General features: G+C 34.0%; 1 protein-coding gene and 1 long non-coding RNA gene across 2 annotated transcripts in view; one reads left to right on the top strand and one right to left on the bottom strand.

The window, feature by feature from the left end:
• Nucleotides 1–3,228: 3,228 nt before the first annotated feature.
• Nucleotides 3,229–26,413, bottom strand: part of LOC127876631 (uncharacterized) — a 23,810-nt gene continuing 625 nt past the window's right edge. Inside the window, exons 2-8 of the mRNA XM_052421974.1 lie at nucleotides 17,460–17,498; nucleotides 16,318–16,518; nucleotides 7,954–8,118; nucleotides 7,486–7,608; nucleotides 6,830–6,868; nucleotides 6,459–6,527; nucleotides 3,229–3,442 (exon numbers count right to left, since the gene is read on the bottom strand). Of these exons, the coding sequence (XP_052277934.1) occupies nucleotides 3,255–3,442; nucleotides 6,459–6,527; nucleotides 6,830–6,868; nucleotides 7,486–7,608; nucleotides 7,954–8,118; nucleotides 16,318–16,518; nucleotides 17,460–17,498 (824 nt within the window). The 3' untranslated portion in view covers nucleotides 3,229–3,254. The remainder of the gene's footprint in view (nucleotides 3,443–6,458; nucleotides 6,528–6,829; nucleotides 6,869–7,485; nucleotides 7,609–7,953; nucleotides 8,119–16,317; nucleotides 16,519–17,459; nucleotides 17,499–26,413) is intronic.
• Nucleotides 17,773–19,168, top strand: LOC127876632 (uncharacterized). The gene is made up of 2 exons (XR_008047982.1): nucleotides 17,773–18,142; nucleotides 18,903–19,168. It is a non-coding gene; the product is annotated as an uncharacterized LOC127876632 (long non-coding RNA).

Below are 26,413 nucleotides of genomic sequence, written 5' to 3'. Positions count from 1 at the left end.
GCACTTGATTCACCATCGAAGTGCGGAAAGCGGCAACGAAAATCTAAACGGTCCGATATAAGTAAACCCAATGAAGTCGCAAGGGGCTGTTTGCCAATACGCTGCCATCACAGATGTGATGAATCGAAGATTCTGCCACCAACCACTCGTCTAGTCATAACATTGCAGGGCAATAGGATAGTGAAAATTGTATTCTGTCAACCTAAAAAGAGACATTGAAGCTAACTTAATTAGGTTGAGTCAGTGTTCGAACCTGCAACTACCACATTAGGAGACCAAACTGTTCAACACGGAATAGAACAACTATGTTTGACACTGTAATAAACAATTTTATTAAGTACAGTGTTTTTGGTTCATTCATGCTTGCATGGTTTATATCAAAAGTACATTACTTTACAAACACTTCAAGAATGTGTCTTTTAAAGTAATAGACAGACACGTTTGAAACGTATATCTACAAAAATTGCAATATATTTTGTACAAATCAAATTCCATAATGTTAAACTGTACCTCAAATCATAGACTTTTGCCACGAAGTGAAACTCTTTTTTTTAATCAAATCAAATCTTTGTTTCAAATAGTTTCTAAAATTAATTAAATCTATAGAGAAATGACTACGCTTTATTGAAATATTTCAGAGTTCATAACGTTAATTTTAAAATTATGTCATTTAACATTAACATGTCTGAAATGGTTGCAATTATGAACATTGTAAACATGACAAGATAAGGGATATCATCTATTTATGTTGATATAGTTTTAATTGATGTGAACACTGTCTACTGACAGTATTAAGCAAATAATTATGGAACTCGACAAATACAGGATTCCAATAAGTAGTACACTGTAAACCACTGTTGGCACAGCCTCACTATTTTCATAAGAGTGATAAATGATTCGATCTACCCACATGCACATAATAAATTACATATTTTCAAACATTATTGAACTACCGGTAAATCTCTATACTTTCAGTAACATTGGCCTTGACAGACTTCAACAAAATCTATAGACAATAACAATATACAACACAAATTATGTTTTTGGTATCTACAACAAACCTTAAATTTTAATGCAAACAATGTTTTTACAAGCTAAAACAAATATCTTCCAAATATGTGGCTTACTAAATACCGTTTGTAGCCAGTTTTTGTACTATATTTGTTGTCACATATTTTTCACTCATATAATTATTGTTGTCGACAACAATTTCAACTGAACATTCTACATGTAAACAGCTATCTTATGGTTGCTCAGTGGCTTTTTCATCTTCATGATTGTTGCAGTCCACCTCAAACAATAAATTATCCACTCCAGACTCAACATTGTATCTGTCTTCATTACTAGGGGGAACAGTTACAGATAAAAACACACAACTCTCCTGCTTCTCTTCAGTCTCTGCAGTTTCAAACCCGAAAAAACATCGGTCTGCCGTGACATTCTGTTATAAATTATCATAGTTATAGCAATTGACATGAACTAGTGTTCCAATGTCATGGGTTTGAGCCTATCAACTGGCACACTTTTCCTCCGTGGTTACTTTACACTTGCCATGGGCATAGCAGTTAATCAAAGCAGGATAACTTGTTCAAGTAAAGTTTAAAGTTAATGATAATTGTACAATTACTCAGTACACTGCTATATCCATTCCAAGAAATATCGAACAGTAACCATAAGTCCATTAAATAAACTTATCAACTGAGACTATACTTACCATATTCTATCTCGAACTTCAAAGTCAGATGTTAGGGCACTGAAGTTTGAAAAAAAATACAGTAATGAGTGAATTATGAAATGAAAACTTTTGTATGTTAAACATACATCATGTACAAATAAAAGAGATACTTGCTATAAATTTTGATAATGAATTAGTCCAAAAACGACAAGTACCTAACTTTGTGTGCATTTGAAGAGCGCAATTGTAAACAAGGGAAGTATCACGATTGGGGAAGTATCTCTAAATCTAAACCGTAGATTACACACAACTTATTACCCCTAATATTAAATATAATAATCAATTATAATTATAATCCCACAAAAGTAAACAAAAATGGTTAAAAAAGACTAATTATACAACAATCATATTTTACAATTAGCACTGCTGAACTGGTCTTAAAACTTTCTGTTTCAAATTGTTATCGCATCGTGTATATACATTTTATATTTAAACAATCTACGGGTTCTTATATCTGATAAATATTATTGCTGAATCGGTCGTTCAACAATAGCACGCGTTCTACATCAGATTTTTAAGAACCAATAACATGTGTAACCTTAAATGCCTAGTTTTAATAACCTTTTTTAGTGTAGGGTCAAGACATCTTTCATGCGTTAAGACAGTGGTCAGGGCTGAGGGACGAGAAGTAACAAACCCATTTCATTAAACAATATAAAATCAAGAAATTCTTAAAATGATTACCATATCAGCAGAATCCAATACATTCTTTAAACGTGCTATACATGTACTTAAATGCATTAGTCTCGGCTATTATCCGGTGCCTATTTCATGCATTATCCGATGCCAGCAATGGGCACATAAAATAGATGTTTTTTTCTACAAACGAAACCGTCACTCATCATGGCAATGATTTATCAATAATTATTCTGCCGTTTTCATCAGGAAACTAGCTCCTAAATTTGAATTTCGTTGTTAATATGGACCAATATCTGCATTTTACTTCCGTTTCCACAGGTTTTGTGCATAAACTGTTGGACACTATAGGTTCCCACTGCATAATGACGTTTTTGTTACTGAGCACGAGTATGCAATTTACTGAATGAATGTCTTAGTTGTTCCGTGGAATATTGGTTTGGTGAATAATGTTTACGTAAAAAATAGAATATTTCAATAAAAAAACATACCTCAAAACAGTCAAAATATTTCTGCTATGATCTGGTGCCGTTTCGGGTATTATCCGGAAACGTTCAAATGTTTCCGATATTATCCGTATTGGTTAGGCACCGTGATACAAGCGGTTGCCTCCAAGGCTATGCTATAACCGCTCAAAGCTGGATATGCAAGATTTATTCATTGTTTGCGTTTGTTGTGCGACTTTGCATTGTGTCTTGTGCTTTGCGCGTTGTCAAACTGCTTGCCGATCTGTTGCTTTTCATGCATAAACGACATCGTGCTATATAGTAAGATGTCTTACCACGGGTGTATGGGAAGTTTCACTTGTTTTTTTCTTTAACAACGCGATATCCACTATACAAAGATAAGCAGCAATTATCAAAACAACAGTAAAGCAAAATGGTTAAGCAATACCAAATAAAGTCCATATATTTCTAGTACTGTTAAAGTCATAACACAAACAAAATATCCAAACCATCCCATTAAACAATATGTGGCTGTGTTGTATTATGCTTTCCTGTTCCATCTGGTGGGCTGTTCTTGCTGTCTGTAGATTATTCGGGGACGTTTGGGGCTTGCACACTTCGCATTCTGAATGGAATCGACACATAATGGACATTGAGCTATAACAACAATTGGGTTAACTGAAGCTGATGGAAAGAGCATATAGGTGACATTATACTTATTTCCATCTCTGTGTAATTAAATGTAAAATCCACAACTTTTACCAATAATGAATTCAACATTTTGAATGTAGAGACCAAGATTACTTGTTAATAAAGGCAATTCAAAGCTGAATTGATTTTAATAATACAATATATATGTCATCTAGTATACAATAAGGAACTCGACACAAAACAAAAGAAAATCAACTGTTCATCTTTTTTCCGCTGTTTTCAAATGAAATTAATCAGCCTCAGCGCAATATGGCGCAACTATTGTCTACAGTGTTTACATATTTCAGTGATTATGTAGTGAATACCAATGCTTACCCTATCAATATCTCAGATCTATACCAATCGTCTAAATGATAAAACTTGCATTTGAGTAAAACATGTTGATTTATTAAGAGAGTATAGTCCTACATGACTCAACTATTTCGTGTTATGTAGATTTGACACAGTAAAACCAAACAAAACGACACTACATGAAATAAATGCGCGGTCTTGGCTGATAAAAGAAATGGCATCGGATCGAATCTATATACAAATACTATTATTGAACAAAAAAGGTATGTGCCATGTTGTTTTCAACGGGAAATAACGGTATTTGAATAAAGGTTTAATTTATTTATCAATACAATTAGTCCACCCAACTCCTAGCCCGGACTGAGGAAATGCAAGATATGGCTTAACAACAACTGATTATCCCCACGCTTTTTGAAAAGCGTGGATATATTGTGGTTATCTCCGGCGTCTGTCCGTCTGTCTGTCCGTCCGTCTTGGCCACTATCTCCTCCTTCACTATAAGCACTAGAACCTTGAAACTCACACACATGGTAGCTATGAGCATATGTGCGACCCTGCACTATTTGGAATTTTGATCTGAGCCTTGGGGCAAAATTTATTGGGGTTGGAGTGGGGCCGGATCAGAGATTTTCCTGCGACCGCGAATCGAAAAAGGCTCATAACTACTGTGTCCCATCAGATATTGCTTTCATATTTGGTATGCATGTGTATCTAGACAACACCTATCCCTGTGCATACAATGTTTTACCCCTGTGACCTTGACCTTGAACTTGAGGGTCAGATATAAGGTTTTGAAATCTGCGACCGCGATTCGAAAAAGGCTCATAACTACTGTGTCCCTTCAGATATTGCAATCATATTTGGTATACATGTGTATCTAGACAACACCTATCCATGCGCATAAAAAAATTCCATTATGACCTTGACCTTGAACTTGGGGTCAGTTTTCAGGTTACGAAATCTGCGACCGCGATTCGAAAAAGGTTCATTACTACAGTGTCCCTTTAGATATTGCTTTCATATTTGGTATGCATGTGTATCTGGACAAGACCTTTCCATGCGCATGAAATTTTTGACCACTGTGACCTTGACCTTGAACTTAGGGTCCGCGTTTAGATTTTGAAATCTATTATGTGGTTATCTCCGCCGTCTGTCGGTCCGTCCGTCCTGGCCACTATCTCCTCCTACACTATTAGCACTAGAACCTTGAAACTTAAACGCATGGTAGCTATGAGCATACCGTATGTGCCACAGTGCACTATTTTGAATTTTGATCTAACCCTTGGGTCAAAAGTTATGTGGGTTGGGTTGGGGCCGGGTCAGAGATTTTCACTCATTTGTTTAGGTTATTTTACATAAACTTCTTTATTTCTACGCCCATTTACTTCAAATTGATACTGAACATTTCTTATGACAATACGGTCAATCTCAACTATGCATGGCCTCATTACCAACCCTGGGGCGCCCCTGGGTCAAACATGCGACGTGGGGATACGCGTCGGCCTCAGCCGCGCCATTTCTAGTTTTTGTTTAAGCTTCTCAAACATAGTAATGCAAATAAATTTAAGCCAATAATACAAACAACTCAATCTATAGAATCTCCCGAATCTACCTCGAAAAAAGTTTTGTTTTGAGGAACCACCTCGTTTTTTATTTCAATTATCTTATCCAATATAATTCCACAAATAATTTCTTTGGAAAGTCTTATTTAAAGGCCCGAAGTACATGATAAACCGCTTCGAACTTATAAAAAGTATATGCGAACCCCGGACGAACGTTTTACCGTATTCTAAGTTTTTGATCTTTACCCGATTTGCCTCAAATGCAACCCTTATGCTATCTCTGCATGTACAAACGTTTGGTGCAATACTTCCATTTAAACTGAAGTAATATTGACTGGAAAACATTTTTATTTTTTAATTAGCATTTACCTTGACCGTTACCGTGACCCTATTACAACCAAATAAAATCCCTTACTATGTTTTCATGCTATCTAGCTATCTCTAAAGTTTTATCCGGATTGGTCAACAGAAAAAATATAGTTATGAAAACAAACGACCTAAATCGAATTAGGCTTCAGCTTTACCAAAACAAGATCAAGAGTACAGTAGCCATTTCAAACCGTCAACAATTTATCTTTTTTGAAGCTAAACATGTACATGCAAATAAAAAACGCATTTTGATAAAAACAGTTTTACTTTTTATTAAAATGTTACGCATTTATTCATTGGAATTGATGAAAATGGTTCAGCGACATCTTACAAGCAAAAATATTAATGGTTACATGGGACTGACAAAGCGAAACCTACCGTGTACGTATAATCAATCATTAATGGTTTATATTTGACATACACATTACAACAAAGTGTCTTTAATGATAACGTTTTTTTTGTAGCAGAACACGGTCTCACATCGTATGTTGGTGTTTCTTTCTTCAAATTTTTAAAACATTCAATTATACTTGCATGATATTCAAATATATATTAAAACAACAACAAAAATCGTTTGAATATTGACATTCTAAGTTGTTTGTATGTTTAAACGTTATTTTTTGTTAAAACCGAGGAGACATGTTATATTTGAGTATGCGTATTAGGTAACTGTTTTTAAAGCATAGGCATGTGCGGTACATTACGTACGTTTCAGTGAGCTTTGAAGGAAAGCCTGAGGGAACTTTCCATTTTTCATTCGCAGTGAATTGTGCCGGTCTGAAACAATGAAATCGTCACGTACTAAATTGACTTGCTGACAGTTTGGCAATTGTCATTAAAAGCAATGCATGCATTATATTTAATCAAGAAATATAATACTACTGATAAACTGTTAAAATAACATTCGTGTATTGATACTCATCAATCGAAATGATTTAAGTCATAGAGGCCATGGATTCGAAATTCCGGTTTCTTTATAACCCTTTGCCAGCTAATTGTCCTTTTGCTTTGTTTACTACATTTGCTTTAATCTGCATATATAATTCCAACACGATAAATAGAAGAAGTAAGATACTGACTCAGACTTGGGGGAAGAAACATCTCCGCACACAATGTTTCTGAAATAATGTTATATGTAATAACATATAGCTATGCTACTGAAGAAAAAAACCCTGGCACATGTGTTATTACATGTATTTAACTAATTGTTCAATTACTATATAAAAACTTACGGGACTGCATATGCAAGTTAATCAATATTGAGACGTATACTGTACTTGTAAATGCGTATACACTGAAATTGTTTTTGTGTTTAATAAAAATACACGTAGTTTTAATTACAATCTTCTGGACCACAGAAGACACGTGAATTCTTAATGCACACATTTAATAAAATATTTGTTTAGAAATAATGCATACTTACTTCTTAGGCGTGTATCTACATGCGCAAATAATAACGATAATGAAAAATGCTGATGCCAAGGTCACACCCAAGCCTATAGCTACCCCTTCACTTTTGGAACAGTGACAATTTGAATTTGAAATGTAAAAGTACTGCTGTCATAAAAATCGTTTTTATAATTTTTATAAACTGCGCTAAGCATATTTGTAATACAATGAATAAGAACAAAATATGATACAATATAAAAAAGTCCATGTATAACGAATAAAAAAATATTCTTTGTACAAGTTAGCAAAACGTTGATACCGGTAGATACAAATTGAAGAACTTTACCTCCGGATTGCTTTGAAGTCTCATGATAATATTCCGCTGTTTTGACTTTTGTAGCAGTTTGTTTGGTTGTTGTTGTCGCAGCTGGTGTAGTTGTTGTTGTTGTAACTTTACTCAAGTCAACATCTGAAAGCAGATATTTGATGAGAAATATATTTGAGAATTTTAATTGATGGTCCTCTATTATTCAGATACGTTGTGTATGCATATTTGTCCAGGGCTGCAATGTTAACCTGACAACTTAATCGTACCTATGAATTGTCTTTGTAATACATTTTGTGTGTACTAAAATAAACTCATTCCATGTATTGCCAATGATATTTATGGACCAATGCGATAAGTTAGTAATTGGTCCGTGTATTGAACAAACACAAATATCCCAGGCATACGGTAACTGCAATATTTGCAGTTATTTTTATTTCCGAATGGTATATTTAACATGCCGATGCTCTCGATATACTGCGACTTTACCTACACAGAACCTCTGGTCCGCGTACGGCAAAGCCCAGAAGCAGTAGACGTAGTAATAACCCCAGTTCTTGGCCAGCACGGTGTAAGTGTTCGCGCATGCGTCGAAGTAGTCTTTCACACATGCAGTTTGGTTGACATAGCCATCACCTAACTTTAGCGTTGATCCTGATTATATTTATCCGGGCTATAATTGTGTTACATGTGCACAATATTGGTGTGGCATGACGATAATACAGATAAAGTAAAAAGTATCGATTGAAGATAACAGGTACCGGTAGCATTAACACGTTTTATTACACCCCCGCCTCCCCGCCACCGCCACCCCGACCTCACTCATGAGTACATGACCCCAGGTCTTTTGGGTGGTTTGCTTTGTGTTAATAATGTTAAGACCAAATGTCTATAATGGCATTGTCAAGAAAATACAAATTGACAAAAAAATATCCGTTCATATTCATTGTATAGAAACTTTGAAAGTTTATGTAACAACGAGATCACCCGTGTTTTAAGATTAAGTCTCAAAATTGGTGTCACCAACAAAACTTCACGCCTCTCGCAAAAACGCATTAAAACAAGATTTGAAACATTTCCACGCATCATTCATGACAAAAAATGACACTTTTAAATGGAAATAAATGTGTTCCTTCTTCCCAGTTACTTATTCGAATACGGAATAAGGAACATTACTCACAGTGTATAAACCAATTTTATCATCCCCAGATGTTGCGATGTGATTGCCATGGCGAAATGAATATTTTGGCATACGTGCGTTGCTAGAAAGGTAAATTTGTTTCCTTTTTTGTTATTATGATGGTCTTCAAACAGTGATTAATTATCAAATTTGAATACAAATTTCTCGGACATGCTGATATGCATTGTATATATTGAAATAAGGATGAAATGCGTTACTAATCACCGAACATCTCGTCAAATTGTCATGATCTAATTTTGAAATATTTTTTGTACTGGCGTTTTAACAAATAACAAGAACTATTTATGCATTAGATTTATAATATTTTATGCACACATAAAAGATTTTATGTCATTGTACGATTTCTTAATTGTTGAACATTATATTGGTTCAAGCCTTATATTTAATTACTTGTGTATAACCTCAGTGTGGGGTCACATGGGCTCTTTTGACCAATCAAATTCAGTGTTGGCCATTGTGGCCCTTTGTATCCTTTTAGACTAACGAGGAATCCAATATGGTCGAAATTAACAATTACGCTCTTAGGCGATACTTCCAAGGATTAATTTTAATAGGATATGATGCCGTTTCATTCCGTTTATGTGAAGGATTATCTCTCGTTGTACGAAGACTTACACCAATGGTGTTATCCCGTGTGGTACTAAGTTTAAAGGGCAGTTGAACGAGTACACATGCTTATCACTATCAGTGCCGTGTGCAGAAAACTTTGCGACGTATACGCAGTCTACCGTGAAAGGTTTCCAAGATGGCGGCGCCCACAGCGTAATTAGCGCATATCGCCAGTCATTTTTTTTTTATGCTGATCAGCTACACAGTTGTCGCTGCCCTGTATCAGTCATACTGATTCAGTTCAGATAAGTATTCAAATATCGTGTTAACATTTGTGCCTGACTTTAAGTTCTGGCTGTTTAAATTATTATTTTTTCTGCCTTTTTAAGAATGATGATCAATTCGGGTCAGCTCTATATATCTTGTATATTTATTATTGTCTTATTTAATTTAAAGTTCAGCCTGGGCTTATACTTTATGAATATTTACGACACATTTGTATTGTCAGTTTAGCTGGGTTTCCCACTGTCACATTAACAGATGTCTTCACGTTTTTATGAAATAAACAATGAAACACCCTTTCATTTTAGTCTATATTACCATACCTCATTTATATGGTCAACGTGTGTATTTTAAAATTCTTGTGATGTGTTTTGTTGTGCTATTGTTGTTCATGTTTTCTTTATGGCAATTATTTGGTCGTAATATTTTCATTAACATATCCTTGTTAAGTCTGTAACTACTAAAAACTATAAGTAATTTTAATATTCTTAAAAGCTTCATATTCATATATATATATATATATCTTATTTGTATGTGGCGTGGTGTGTCTTATAGTCACAATGTAATTTTAACCTTCCAAGTTTTGTCTTGTAGTCACATCTGGTCAGTCTATTTGTGACTTGTAGTCACAATAGTTCACATAAGGTTATACCCAAGGAGTGTCCGTAAAGGTGACCGGTAGCTGCAGAATCCCCCAGCCCGAGCCAGAGAACAGAAATATCCTTTCACGTATCCTTCAGTTAATGAAAAAGCGTGTCTTTATGATGCCAAAAACTTGCTGAAGTTTCTTTCTACATTTTTATTTATCAAACTATTTTCCATTATTATACTTTCATTAATGCTTCATAAGTGTAATATCTATCAATTTTAATTTTTTTATATCAATTTTATGTACAGGTTTATGTTTTGTAAACACATTTTGATTTATATAATTATATACATAGGTGTTTCATCAAATAAGCAAGTTTCAGGTTTCAAGTATTTGTGTACGTATAACATTTGTGCTCATTATAAGCAAGACATATGTATTTGTAACTATCTAAAACACACTCTAGTGTTATTGTCACTAAAAGCCATGCTCGCTATTTAATATACTATCATTTACCGGTATGTGTCTTTATGCACTTAAGTCATGAACAATGTGAATCATATTCACAATCTTGAACTCGTGGGTTATATACTGTATGAATTATAAAAAAGCGGCTCTTCTTAACATTTGATTATGTTTTCGACTCACAGTATATTTTACAATAGGATTTTGGAGACAATTATTTATAATCTCTTTAGCAATATAAATGTAATTTTTGTTATCTGTCATTATATTTTCAAGATAATACCAAGTTTAAATCATTTTAATCATCTGTTCTGTATGCTGCTGGTTTTATAATATATGCACGCTGTTAGTTATCATTTCAGGCCATGCCTACCTCTCAACACCGCAATACAAAGGACCTGTCCGCTGGCTGGCACTTCCTGTACAAGTACTTCAAAGGGGCGATAAGGCACGTTCCCAGCCCTTCCTTTGAACACTACATTAACCTGCCTACCTCTCAACACCCCAATACAGAGGACCTGTCCGCTGGCTGGCACTTCCTGTACAAGTACTACAATGGGACGATAAGGCACGTTTTCAGCCCTTCCTATCGAACACTACATTAAACCACGAAGGACCAGAACGAACAATTACGGCTAGAAACAGGAAGACTTCACTCTTCAGAACATTGTGTTTTATCTAGTGATCTTCAGTTTTTTCGTTTTATATGTCATACTTATACATTTTTAATGTTATGTCCGATTATAGTTATCAGCTCAGGCTGATACTAATGGTTTAGTTCTCTCCGAAGTAAGTATGTATATGCCTGATTAAAATTTTTTCAGTTTAGACTGATATTGATGTTATAGTTCTCTACGAAGGAACTATTTTTATGCAGGCCTTGATTATATTTTTCAATATTCGGCCTGATTTTGCTTATACCGTTCAGGCTGATATTGTTGTTATAGTTCTCTACGCAGGAACTATGTTTATGAAGGCCTTGCTTATTCATTTTTCAATATTTGGCCTGATTTTGCTTATACCGTTCAGGCTGATATTGTTATTATAGTTCTCTACGCAGAACTATGTTTATGCAGGCCTTGCTTATTTATTTTTCAATATTTGGCCTGATTTTGCTTATACCGTTCAGGCTGATATTGTTATTATAGTTCTCTACGCAGAACAATATTATAGTTCTCTACGCAGAACTATGTTTATGCAGGCCTTGCTTTTATATTTTCCATTATTCAGCCTGATTTTAGTTATACCGTTCAGGCTGATATGGATGTTATAGTTCTCTACGCAGAACTATTTTTATGCAGGCCTTGCTTATTATTATTTTCCAATATTCAGCCTGAGTTTAGTTGGACCGTTCAGGCCGATATTGATATTTTAGTTCTCTACGCAGAACTATGTTTATGCAGGCCTTGCTTATTATTATTTTCCAATATTCAGCCTGATTTTAGTTGGACTGTTCAGGCCGATATTGATATCTTAGTTCTCTACGAAGGAACTATGTTTATGCAGGCTTTGCTTATTATATTTTACAATATTCAGCCTGATTTTAGTTGGACCGTTCAGGCCGATATTGAGATTTTAGTTCTCTACGAAGGAACTATATTTATTCAGGCTGTGCATATATTTTTCTATATTCAAACTGATTTTCAGTATTCCATTCAGGCTGATATTGATGTTATGGTTCTCTACGAAACTATGTTTTATGCAACCCTCGCTTATATTTTTCAGTATTCTTCCTGATTTTAGTTATTCCGTTCAGGACGATATTGAGGATATAGTTCTCTACGAAGGAACTAAATTTATGCATGATTTTAGTTATTCAGTTCAGTCCATGCTTATATTTTTCAATATTCTGCAGGATTTTAGTTATTCAGTTTAGGCTGATATTAATACTATAGTTCTCTACGAAGGAGCTATTTTACCTAAGTTGGGTACCAGATCAGGTCATGCTTGTACTTCTTACATGTTCCGTCTGATTCAGATATCTGGACATGCCATGCATATATTTATCTTTTAATTTCTGCCCAGTCAGGCATCGTTGGGGTTTACACTACCCCTCTAACTAAACTTATTTCTATTTCTTATGACCAAAGTTTTTAACTTATTTTCCCTGTTTTTCTTATTGGTATGTGCCAATTTTACCGTATATGCCAATCTTAACGGGTAGTTATTCTAACAGTTCTAGTGTCAACACATCTTTCCCATTATAAACCTGTGTGTTGGCGTATTATACGAATAAAATTGCCTTCTGCCCGATAATCTTCATCTCCCAAAAGATGCTTCTGGGTCTAAGATTTTGAAGCTACTGTTGGGCATATTAGTTTTTCATATCTCTGAGTTAAAGGGAATGTCGCCCCACAGGGATCTGCCACATCCCTATGTAAATAATCATGCTCCACTAAGTCACACCAAATAAGATCAATACGTTTCCTAGGTTTTGTCCTCGAAAGCCATTACATATATATTTTCCATCATAATCCATTACCCTTTTTACTTTGCTTACTCATAAGCGATAATCGTTAGCCCAGTTCTTTCACGTTTTAAATCACGGGCTTGTTACCCGAGCTGTTCCATATGGTTATTCCCACAGATATTCCTCTGGATTATTGGTATTTGTTGTATCTGTCTCTTTAACTGTCTGCCTGTTTACATCTGCAGCCCAATTGTTTATTAAATTTTGATTGGTCGCTCTTTTTCAAGTACATTCCGAATCTTACTTTTGTCAAGGTTTTTCATATTATGTATATATGTTAACTGACAGTTTATTGTTCTAATGGTCTTTTACTCATTTACTGGTACATGTACTTCATGCCAATGCTGGTTGTCTGTCGGTTCCAAACCACAGCTCCATAGTTGTACTACACAGTACATTATTGCTTTCCCTGTTTATGTGTTACAATTATTAATTTGCTTTTGTTGTGTTGATTGACTGTTTATGTTTAACCAACAGTTTAACCCCGCAGGTAACCTTTTACCTATTACCAAGGTCTGTTATTAAGGCAATGTTTGTCTTTTTTATCTCATTGTCTGATAGTTTAAGAATGCAGTTCCATTGTTTTACTATATGATTGCTTACTCCTGTATGGGTACATATTTTTACTTTTGTTGTTCTGCTGTACAATCTATGTTTACCTGATAGGTAAAGGGTGCAGATTGTATTTAAAATTTTACCAATACCCTTTATTCAAGCCAATATGTGTTAAATACTTTTCATATGTTGTCTGATGGTTAATGGCAGCCCCACCGAGGACAATACATAAAAGATTAAGAATGTGCACTTTCGATCATTACAATGTCTTTATGGATTCTTTCTTACATCAGATATATGCATTTTATACTAACACGTGTGCTTCGACTTCTGTATCAATTATTGCATAAACTGAATCAATCATGTGTATGATTATAGGGATTATTATGTATCAATTATTGGGATTTTCAATATGTGATTGAAGTTAACTTGTCATCATTTCGTCCTCCTAATTGTTTTAAACACCTACGAACCAGTTTCATTCACTTCATTGATTACCTATGCTTAACATTGGCGGTTAGTCTTGGTAAGAAACAACGTTAGAATGATAGATAGCTGGCACACACATGCATGTACAAGTGTTGGTTAATAAAAGTGAAGAGACTGTGGAGATTTTGTAATACTCTTTTCGGTTTAACGAATATAATTTGCAGGTATTTATTTATGTCCGTTATTTATTTCAAATTTATTTTAGAAACTTCGTTCTATATTAATATGCATTCATGATATAGCAACTGTTTAGCCATTGTGCATAAAACAGATAAAATACAAGACTTAATCAATTATTGTTAATAACAATAAATGACACAAAATCGGCAAAATCGGCATAGATTTATCGCATTAACTGATACAGAATGCATATAGTGTAATCGCAATAAATGATACAGCATCACTGCAATATATGATACAGTCATTTTAAAAACCATCTTGTAAATTTTAATCAATATCTTAGTATATTCAAAATGCCGATAGATTATATGTATCATAACAGTTATTTGACTTCAATTGCAATATATTACATACACAAATATGTATAATTCGGAACAGATTTTAGACAAAAAAAATATGATATTTTGGCATAGAGAAACATGTGTTTTCCAGTTATCTTCTGTGATTTTCAATGTTTATACAAACAACAACTTCTTCGAAGCGGATTTATACGTTCTCAAGGGAAACTTAATTATCAACGACATCTAAAGAACAAAGTTTACTTACTTTGTTGCAGTATTACTCCATTGATTTGTATCAAATTAAAAACCGTATGTAAATATTGCCGTTACGCCATGGCAATCACATCGCAACATCCGGGGATGATACAATTGGTTTATACACTGTGATTACTTGTTCTTTATCTACGTGAAACATATCTTATATAAACTATTTTAGAAATCAAATACATATAATTCTCAAGTAAATCGAAACAAATCTAAATGTGATTTAAATCAAAAATCAATCCACGCATAGAAGTTACCTATTCCTTATTCAAACCGAATAAGCATATGTTGCTTTGTAACGTTTACTACATAAAAGTGACTAATTAATACGAAAAATACATTTAGTCGACAAGATAAATTGTAAATCCAGCTACTAGTTGTTATACCGAACTGGCATTTTCTACTTTGAATCTTAACTTAACATCAGCGAAACTTACGAGCTATACAATAATTTTACAAATGCATTCTAGCACAGGCCTTCTTATTTTTGTTATTTAACCTTTAGTTCCCCTTTCTTTGCTGGATAAGAAAAAATCGTTTTCTTTGCTTGACATACACTTTATTTGGTCGAATAGTCGAATTTTCGTAAGTTGTCAGCACGAGTTGCTCATTCGATTAGAATGAGGAATAGGAAACATTTAGTTTCTATTTGCTTAAGAATTATCCGTTTTACTTGTTTTTAAAACGTTATCTCAAACATGTTAATTTTAAATAATGAACTGTTCCTTATTCCTGAATCGAATTAGAAAAAAAGGAACTATGCACAAAGAACCAACTGACTCTCAATCAAAATTAAATTATTTTAAAATTGTTTGTTCGAATTAAGTTTTGTCGTCTACCGTATTCATATTTATAGAATTTTGAAATGCTTATTCTGATAATCCTGTTTAAATGGAGTGTGTGTATTATACTGCCATAACCAACGGAAACGTGTGCATTTCGATGCAGGCTGTTCGAAATGAGAATGATTTTATTTCATTTACATTTTATGAGAGAAATATGAAAAGCAGTGGCAGTTTTTAATACATGTATTTGACCAAATGAAGCGGGTATTTTGTTGTTACAGGGTTTTTAAATGCACGTTGGTAAGACATGGCACGATTAAGTGCTGACACCTTAAATTGTGTGTATTGAACATAAGAAAACAGGCGATATCGGTGTTCAACAATATTTTAAGATTCATCGATATACAAATAGTACGTAACAAACCTGACATATCTATCATGAATATGAACCGGGATTCTTGCGAAGTGGCATTTCTTGTCGATATCATCAAAGAATATTGGTCTAAACATATATCTACACAAACCAAATCCACAAAGGAACTTAATGGTCATTGGTTGGGGTCAGGAAGGGCGTAGGGTTCTGTGGCGGATGTTTCAATTTTTTATGATACCGCTGCATGTTTTGAAGATGTGAACTAGATCACACATCGCATGGATTTGTTCGGTTAACACAGACGCAAAGATTCATGAACAAAAGAAGAATCACGTTGTGACTTTTATGAGTGTAAACAAGAAATACCGACCATTAATCCAACTGGGAAACTTGGTTCCACAATTGCCGTTTTCCACAACCGCTGAGGTCAACGGAAAGTCCGAGATGTACCACAGCCCGAACCTCAGTTTGTAAACATCTTGCGAGTATGCCCCAGTTTCAATCTTTATGCTCGGGTGACGTGTGTCCATATCCGGTATCTCAAGGGGACCATTGTAGCGGTAACAGGGATCTGTAGAAATTCATCGAACATTGTATTATGTTTCCAAAGTTTGAATACGTTTGTAAATTAATAATAACTTAATTATTTATTTAGCCATAACTCGCTACAAATATTTAATAATTCATTTTTTAAGATATAAACGCATTTTGAAAACAAAAACAACAACACAGCATAATTTGAAGAATGATGTTATGTATATCAGAGCCTATATATATATATATATATATATATATATATATATATATATATATATATATATATATATATATATATATATATAGAGATAGATAGATAGATAGATAGATAGATAGATAGATAGATATATATATATATATATATATATATATATATATATATATATAGATAGATAGATAGATAGATAGATAGATAGATAGATAGATAGATAGATAGATAGATAGATAGATAGATAGATAGATAGATAGATAGATAGATAGATAGATATATATATATATATATATATATATGGGTATCTATATATATATATATAGATAGATAGATAGATAGATAGATAGATAGATAGATAGATAGATAGATAGATAGATAGATAGATAGATATATATATATATATATATATATATATATATATATATATATATATATATATATATATATATATATATGGGTATCTATATATAGATAGATAGATAGATAGATAGATAGATAGATAGATAGATAGATAGATAGATAGATAGATAGATAGATATACAGACAGACATACAGACAGACAGACAGACAGACAGACAGACAGACAGACAAGACAGACAGACAGACAGACAGATAGATAGATAGATAGTATATCAATATTAAATATGTGCCTTTTAAAACCGTGTATATGCCACATTTAGATGTTGATCAAATGACTATGCTTCACATGTTTATATCTGTTATTAAATGTTTAATGAATATAACAATTTGAAAACTACAAATACCTTCTATTGTCGGACAAAGTACGCTGTATGCCGCTGCAACTATAAGAAAAGTATAAATTATAGCATAAACGTGCTTCAACAATCACTGGTACTGTTATTCCAGTTTTCATGTTACACACTTAGTTATTGGTAGGTATCATATAATAACATATTGTTATCAAAAGTGCATTAGTACAATTTAATGAACGTTTGCGCATTTATGTATTGTCCTCGGTGGTAATGAAAAGGTCATAGACCGGACGGACTCGTATGACTTGAAGGAAAGAACAAACACAATATTGTTGATTGAAAACGGGCAATTATTATAAAATGCCATAAAAAAGATAAAAATAGAACAGATTCTTTCCAGAAAGGCATAATGGGTGGTAAAAACACGCCACGCATATATACACATACAAAAACATGAATTTGAATGTGATGACGGCGGGAAAAACACGCCCAAAATAAGTATAAAAGAAAAATATTTGATGCGTATAACAGTAAAATAAGAAACAAATGTGTTTTACACACAGGTAAAAACATACATAGTACGGGAGTCAAAACCTTATGGCGGAGAAGGGGTGGAGGTGGGTTGTTAATTTCGACCATATTGGATTCCTCGTTAGTCTAAAAGGATACAAAGGGCCACAATGGCCAACACTGAATTTGATTGGTCAAAAGAGCCCATGTGACCCCACACTGAGGTTATACACAAGTAATTAAATATAAGGCTTGAACCAATATAATGTTCAACAATTAAGAAATCGTACAATGACATTAAATCTTTTATGTGTGCATAAAATATTATTTATGTATTGTCCTCGGTGGTAATGAAAAGGTCATAGACCGGACGGACTCGTATGACTTGAAAGAAAGAACAAACACAATATTGTTGATTGAAAACGGGCATTTATTATAAAATGCCATAAAAAAGATAAAAATAGAACAGATTCTTTCCAGAAAGGCATAATGGGTGGTAAAAACACGCCACAAAGGGGACCGGGACGGGAACCCCGCCGCCCATGAAGTACGGGAGAGGACCGCAATTCGAAAAGGGGGTAGTTGCGCCTGAACGGGCATTTATTATAAAATGCCATAAAAAAGATAAAAATAGAACAGATTCTTTCCAGAAAGGCATAATGGGTGGTAAAAACACGCCACGCGTATATACACATACAAAAACATGAATTTGAATGTGATGACGGCGGGAAAAACACGCCCAAAATAAGTATAAAAGAAAAATATTTGATGCGTATAACAGTAAAATAAGAAACAAATGTGTTTTACACACAGGTAAAAACATACATAGTACGGGAGTCAAAACCTCATGGCGGAGAAGGGGTGGAGGTGGGTTGTTAATTTCGACCATATTGGATTCCTCGTTAGTCTAAAAGGATACAAAGGGCCACAATGGCCAACACTGAATTTGATTGGTCAAAAGAGCCCATGTGACCCCACCCTGAGGTTATACACAAGTAATTAAATATAAGGCTTGAACCAATATAATGTTCAACAATTAAGAAATCGTACAATGACATAAAATCTTTTATGTGTGCATAAAATATTATTTATGTATTGTCCTCGGTGGTAATGAAAAGGTCATAGACCGGACGGACTCGTATGACTTGAAGGAAAGAACAAACACAATATTGTTGATTGAAAACGGGCATTTATTATAAAATGCCATAAAAAAGATAAAAATAGAACAGATTCTTTCCAGAAAGGCATAATGGGTGGTAAAAACACGCCACAAAGGGGACCGGAACAGGAACCCCGCCGCCCATGAAGTACGGGAGAGGACCGCAATTCGAAAAGGGGGTAGTTGCCCCTGAATGAATATAAACGTAGCCTTACGATTAAGGTCAGGTAATGTGAAAATTAAGGACAAATAAGCATTATAAGTTTTGATTTGTTAAGAGCCCCTAGGCTTAAATCATCCATCTGCTAATTAATAACAAATTATAAAACCTAGTGAAGTAAATTAATTGAAAACAATAGGATTGGTGTTCAACGATCACTAGAATAAGCATAACTTAATTATATGTGTATGCTCCATAAGAAAAACACTGCCAGAAAAAAGCAGTGTTAATAAGAACTGCTTAACCTAATTGTCAACAAAATTGACTTAGACCTATATGTAAATAATTGGAGCTGCGACCTTAACCAGTCAGACATAAAACAACCAATATTTGTATAAAGTAAAAGCGCTAGTAAAACTGGTGAAAGACTACCTGCAGCCTTTAACTGTCAGGGAAACATAACTTTTACAGCAAAACAACAAAAGTAAAGTAAGAAGATGCCCACTTAAAGGAGTAAGCAATCATGAAGAAAAAAAAACAACTAAAAAAAAAACAAAAAAAAAACATGTATCTGCGGCCTTAAACTGTCATACAACATAGGGGATATATCCAACAAATAATGGCTTTAATAAACAGCCTTGTTAAAAGGTGAAACGTTTGCTTGCAGCCTAAAACTGTCAGGTAAACATAAATTGTACGGCAAAGCAACACACCATAAAATAAGACAACGTACCGGTAAAAGAGTAGGCAATCAATAATATAGTATAATCCCCGATCCGAGCACTAAACCGCCAGACAACATAGGAGATATAAGCAACAGATACTTGCCTTATACAGCAGCCTTATTAATAGATGAAAAATTACCTGCAGCCTTAAACTGTCAAGTTAACATAAATTGTAAAGCAAAGCAACGAAAATAAATATAAAAAAGATGTAACGGTAAAAAGTAGGCAATAATATGGGAAAACAATGGATCTGTGGCCCTAAACCATCATGCATAGGAGATATATACAACAGATATGTCCCTAATTACAGGCCTTTGTTATAGGTGAAAAATTACCTGTATCGATAAGAAAGTAAACAATAATATGTTATACAATGGAGCTGCGGCCTTAAACCAACAAGATGACCAAACAGATGTATACAACAGATTTTGGAATTAAGACTTTAAGATTAAGATTAAGTACAGGTACCTGTTAAGAGGTGAAAATGAATGTGCAGCTTTAAACTATAAGATTAACCTTAAATGTACAAGAACCTGACGAAGCAAAATATTAAAATATAGTGGTTAAGTAGTATGATATCATGAACCCAGTGTAAAACAATGTAGGGGCTGCCCTTAACCATCAGACAACATATGAAAAGTATTTAACACATATTGGCTTGAATAAAGGGTATTGGTAAAATTTTAAATACAATCTGCACCCTTTACCTATCAGGTAAACATAGATTGTACAGCAGAATAACAAAAGTAAAAATATGTACCCATACAGGAGTAAGCAATAAAAAGTAAAACAATGGAACTGCATTCTTAAACTATCAGACAATGAGATAAAAAAGACAAACATTGCCTTAATAACAGACCTTGGTAATAGGTAAAAGGTTACCTGCGGGGTTAAACTGTTGGTTAAACATAAACAGTCAAGCAACACAACAAAAGCAAATTAATAATTGTAACACATAAACAGGGAAAGCAATAATGTACTGTGTAGTACAACTATGGAGCTGTGGTTTGGAACCGACAGACAACCAGCATTGGCATGAAGTACATGTACCAGTAAATTAGTAAAAGACCATTAGAACAATAAACTGTCAGTTAACATATATACATAATATGAAAAACCTTGACAAAAGTAAGATTCGGAATGTACTTGAAAAAGAGCGACCAATCAAAAATTAATAAACAATTGGGCTGCAGATGTAAACTGGCAGACAGTTAAAGAGACATATACAACAAATACCAATAATCCAGAGGAATATCTGTGGGAATAACCATATGGAACAGCTCGGGTAACAAGCCCGTGATTTAAAACGTGAAAGAACTGGGCTAACGATTATCGCTTTTGAGTAAGCAAAGTAAAAAGGGTAATGGATTATGATGGAAAATATATATGTAATGGCTTTCGAGGACAAAACCTAGGAAACGTATTGATCTTATTTGGTGTGACTTAGTGGAGCATGATTATTTACATAGGGATGTGGCAGATCCCTGTGGGGCGATATTCCCTTTAACTCAGAGATATGAAAAACTAATATGCCCAACAGTAGCTTCAAAATCTTAGACCCAGAAGCATCTTTTGGGAGATGAAGATTATCGGGCTGAAGGCAATTTTATTCGTATAATACGCCAACACACAGGTTTATAATGGGAAAGATGTGTTGACACTAGAACTGTTAGAATAACTACCCGTTAAGATTGGCATATACGGTAAAATTGGCACATACCAATAAGAAAAACAGGGAAAATAAGTTAAAAACTTTGGTCATAAGAAATAGAAATAAGTTTAGTTAGAGGGGTAGAGTAAACCCCAACGATGCCTGACTGGGCAGAAATTAAAAGATAAATATATGCATGGCATGTCCAGATATCTGAATCAGACGGAACATGTAAGTACATTCATGACCTGATCTGGTACCCAACTTAGGTAAAATAGCTCCTTCGAAGAGAACTATAGTATTAATATCAGCCTAAACTGAATAACTAAAATCCTGCAGAATATTGAAAAATATAAGCATGGACTGAACTGAATAACTAAAATCATGCATAAATTTAGTTCCTTCGTAGAGAACTATATCCTCAATATCGTCCTGAACGGAATAACTAAAATCAGGAAGAATACTGAAAAATATAAGCAAGGGTTGCATAAAACATAGTTCCTTCGTAGAGAACCATAACATCAATATCAGCCTGAATGGAATACTGAAAATCAGTTTGAATATAGAAAAATATATGCACAGCCTGAACAAATATAGTTCCTTCGTAGAGAACTAAAATCTCAATATCGGCCTGAACGGTCCAACTAAAATCAGGCTGAATATTGTAAAATATAATAAGCAAAGCCTGCATAAACATAGTTCCTTCGTAGAGAACTAAAATATCAATATCGGCCTGAACGGTCCAACTAAAATCAGGCTGAATATTGGAAAATAATAATAAGCAAGGCCTGCATAAACATAGTTCTGCGTAGAGAACTAAAATATCAATATCGGCCTGAACGGTCCAACTAAAATCAGGCTGAATATTGGAAAATAATAATAAGCAAGGCCTGCATAAAAATAGTTCTGCGTAGAGAACTATAACATCCATATCAGCCTGAACGGTATAACTAAAATCAGGCTGAATAATGGAAAATATAAAAGCAAGGCCTGCATAAACATAGTTCTGCGTAGAGAACTATAATATTGTTCTGCGTAGAGAACTATAATAACAATATCAGCCTGAACGGTATAAGCAAAATCAGGCCAAATATTGAAAAATAAATAAGCAAGGCCTGCATAAACATAGTTCTGCGTAGAGAACTATAATAACAATATCAGCCTGAACGGTATAAGCAAAATCAGGCCAAATATTGAAAAATGAATAAGCAAGGCCTTCATAAACATAGTTCCTGCGTAGAGAACTATAACAACAATATCAGCCTGAACGGTATAAGCAAAATCAGGCCAAATATTGAAAAATATAATCAAGGCCTGCATAAAAATAGTTCCTTCGTAGAGAACTATAACATCAATATCAGTCTAAACTGAAAAAAATTTAATCAGGCATATACATACTTACTTCGGAGAGAACTAAACCATTAGTATCAGCCTGAGCTGATAACTATACAGGGCTTTGTTTCCTGACTTTGTGAAGCGGCCCTGGCACCCTCACTTTGTGAAAAAATGAGTCGTGAACTTTTAAAAATTGTGAAAAAATGAGTCGTGAACTTTTAAAAATTGTGAAAAATTGAGTCGCTAACTATTCAAAATTGTGAAAAATTGAGTTGCGAACTTCTTAAAATTGTGAAAAACCGAGCCGTGAAATTGTGAAAAACGGCCAATTTTGTAAAAATTCACGGCCCTGTTAGATTTGTGAATTGTCCCTATCAAAATTGTGAAATGTCCTTCCAGGGCCACTCGCAAAGAAGGAAAAAAAAGCCCTGCTATAATCGGACATAACATTAAAAATGTATAAGTATGACATATAAAACTAAAAAACTGAAGATCACTAGATAAAACACAATGTTCTGAAGAGTGAAGTCTTCCTGTTTCTAGCCGTAATTGTTCGTTCTGGTCCTTCGTGGTTTAATGTAGTGTTCGATAGGAAGGGCTGAAAACGTGCCTTATCGTCCCATTGTAGTACTTGTACAGCAAGTGCCAGCCAGTGGACAGGTCCTCTGTATTGGGGTGTTGAGAGGTAGGCAGGTTTAATGTAGTGTTCAAAGGAAGGGCTGGAAACGTGCCTTATCGCCCCTTTGTAGTACTTGTACCGGAAGTGCCAGCCAGCGGACAGGTCCTTTGTATTGCGGTGTTGAGAGGTAGGCATGGCTGAAGGATACGTGAAAGGATATTTCTGTTCTCTGGCTCGGGCTGGGGAATTCTGCAGCTACCGGTCACCTTTACGGACACTCCTTGGGTATAACCTTATGTGAACTATTGTGACTACAAGTCACAAATAGACTGACCAGATGTGACTACAAGACAAAACTAGAAGGGTAAAATTACATTGTGACTATAAGACACACCACACCACATACAAATAAGATATATATATATATGAATATGAAGCTTTTAAGAATATTAAAATTACTTATAGTTTTTAGTAGTTACAGACTTAACAAGGATATGTTAATGAAAATATTACGACCAAATAATTGCCATAAGAAAACATGAACAACAATAGCACAACAAAACACGTCACAAGAATTTTAAAATACACACGTTGACCATATAAATGAGGTATGGTAATATAGACTAAAATGAAAGGGTGTTTCATTGTTTATTTCATAAAAACGTGAAGACATCTGTTAATGTGACAGTGGGAAACCCAGCTAAACTGACAATACAAATGTGTCGTAAATATTCATAAAGTATAAGCCCAGGCTGAACTTTAAATTAAATAAGACAATAATAAATATACAAGATATATAGAGCTGACCCTAATTGATCATCATTCTTAAAAAGGCAGAAAAAAAATAATAATTTAAACAGCCAGAACTTAAAGTCAGGCACAAATGTTAACACGATATTTGAATACTTATCTGAACTGAATCAGTATGACTGATACAGGGCAGCGACAACTGTGTAGCTGATCAGCATAAAAAAAGTGACTGGCGATATGCGCTAATTACGCTGTGGGCGCCGCCATCTTGGAAACCTTTCACGGTAGACTGCGTATACATACGTCGCAAAGTTTTCTGCACACGGCACTGATAGTGATAAGCATGTGTACTCGTTCAACTGCCCTTTAAACTTAGTATCACACGGGATAACACCATTGGTGTAAGTCTGCGTACAACGAGAGATAATCCTTCACATAAACGGAATGAAACGGCATCATATCCTATAGACGAGTTAATTGTTATTGTTTACATTCGGGATTTTTCGCGCATGCGCACTGACTGGTTGGCAAAAACACTGGTTACAGTAACGTAAAACATGTATAAAGGACTTTTGTTTAGTCAATTAAACGATAAAAAATCCGAAATAAACATTACAACTCTTATACAATAGTGCAAATATATCATATTTAGTACCAATAAATAAATGTATCATCATATGTATAATTTCCTCTTTATAAAAATACAAATTAGTTATTAGCATCAGAGTAAACGTGGTCGGAAGACTAAATACTGACAATACCACACAACAAAACAATAAATTAGCCGTATTCTTTTTTATAGTAAGACTTTAAAAAATGATATTTAAAAACTTATAAAACATATATTAATTTGATTATAACTATAAACGGTGTGGATATTGTTATTGCTCATCAGCGATCGAAAGTGTATTATAAGAGGCGCATTTAGTCAATTATAAATCAAAGCCATTAAAAACGGAATACATTACAATCGTTAAATGTTGTGGTAATTTTCTTTTCCATAGAATGAATTTTCGTTTCGTTTCCATTGAATTACAAAATTAATACATTTTAATATACAAATGAAAATAAAACCTGCATATTGTGCAAATTGAACTGTCTTTGCATGTATATTGAAATCTCTTAACAAGTAATAAGGAGTGATGCATTTAACAATCTAGCATTTTATGATAAATATATATATTAATTTAATTTATTTTACACAAATATTGTTTATCCATTGTGATTGCTTGGTTTCATGATGGTGATACGTGCAATGCAAGAACGTACAATCTTTACACTAAATTGACGAGTGAACATTTGCCGGTACCCGCGGTAAATACATCAATTGTGTAGCAGTAATATTGAACAATATTTTTAATTTAAAGTTATAAAGCACTGTATTATTATGATTAAACTGGCTTACATATAAATACGCATGTTCTTGTTAATCCGTTTCAGACAAATATCTTCTTTTTTTAATATGTTAAATTATTTATTAAAGCAAATGTTACGTATTTTGGCTTTAATATTTGGCTTGCTCAATATGACTGCTCAATATGCCAAGAGATGGCATGGAGGTATCATAAAGTCTGCCACATGTGGTCTATGCAGGGACCCAATTAAAGTATTGGTCACTATGTTTATGACACCGGCATGTTTTCTTTGTAATTGTCTGGGCAGTCTCCGATCATAACGAGATAATAGTGTCAAAATTGGTGTGCACAATTAAATAAAACAATGAGATTTATTAATTTATTTGTTGTGTAACAAGGTAAGTCTGTACAGATATATTAGGATTAAAATCAGTTACTATATGTTGCGCACAAAAAGCGATCTATTTGATGTTTGTTTTCATCCTTATTTGTGTTTTTTCATTAAATTTAATTTATTCTAAAAGAATTTCCATTTTTGAAATTTTGTATCTAAAATGGACGTGAAGATGCGTTTAAGTAGAGATTTTTGTGGTAACCACATAACGAGCTCGTAGTGTACGTTCCACTCCATAGCTCGCTTTTAGTAAACACAAATAATAACAACAATATAATCGTTCCAAAAATGAATTTCCACGCATGCTTATGTTTTATTCAGACATAAATAGTAAAATTATATTTGAT

The sequence above is a fragment of the Dreissena polymorpha genome, chromosome 4 (assembly GCF_020536995.1).
Source record: "Dreissena polymorpha isolate Duluth1 chromosome 4, UMN_Dpol_1.0, whole genome shotgun sequence".
Classification (NCBI taxonomy): Eukaryota; Metazoa; Mollusca; class Bivalvia; order Myida; family Dreissenidae; genus Dreissena; species Dreissena polymorpha.
This window is presented reverse-complemented; position numbering and strand designations above follow the sequence as displayed.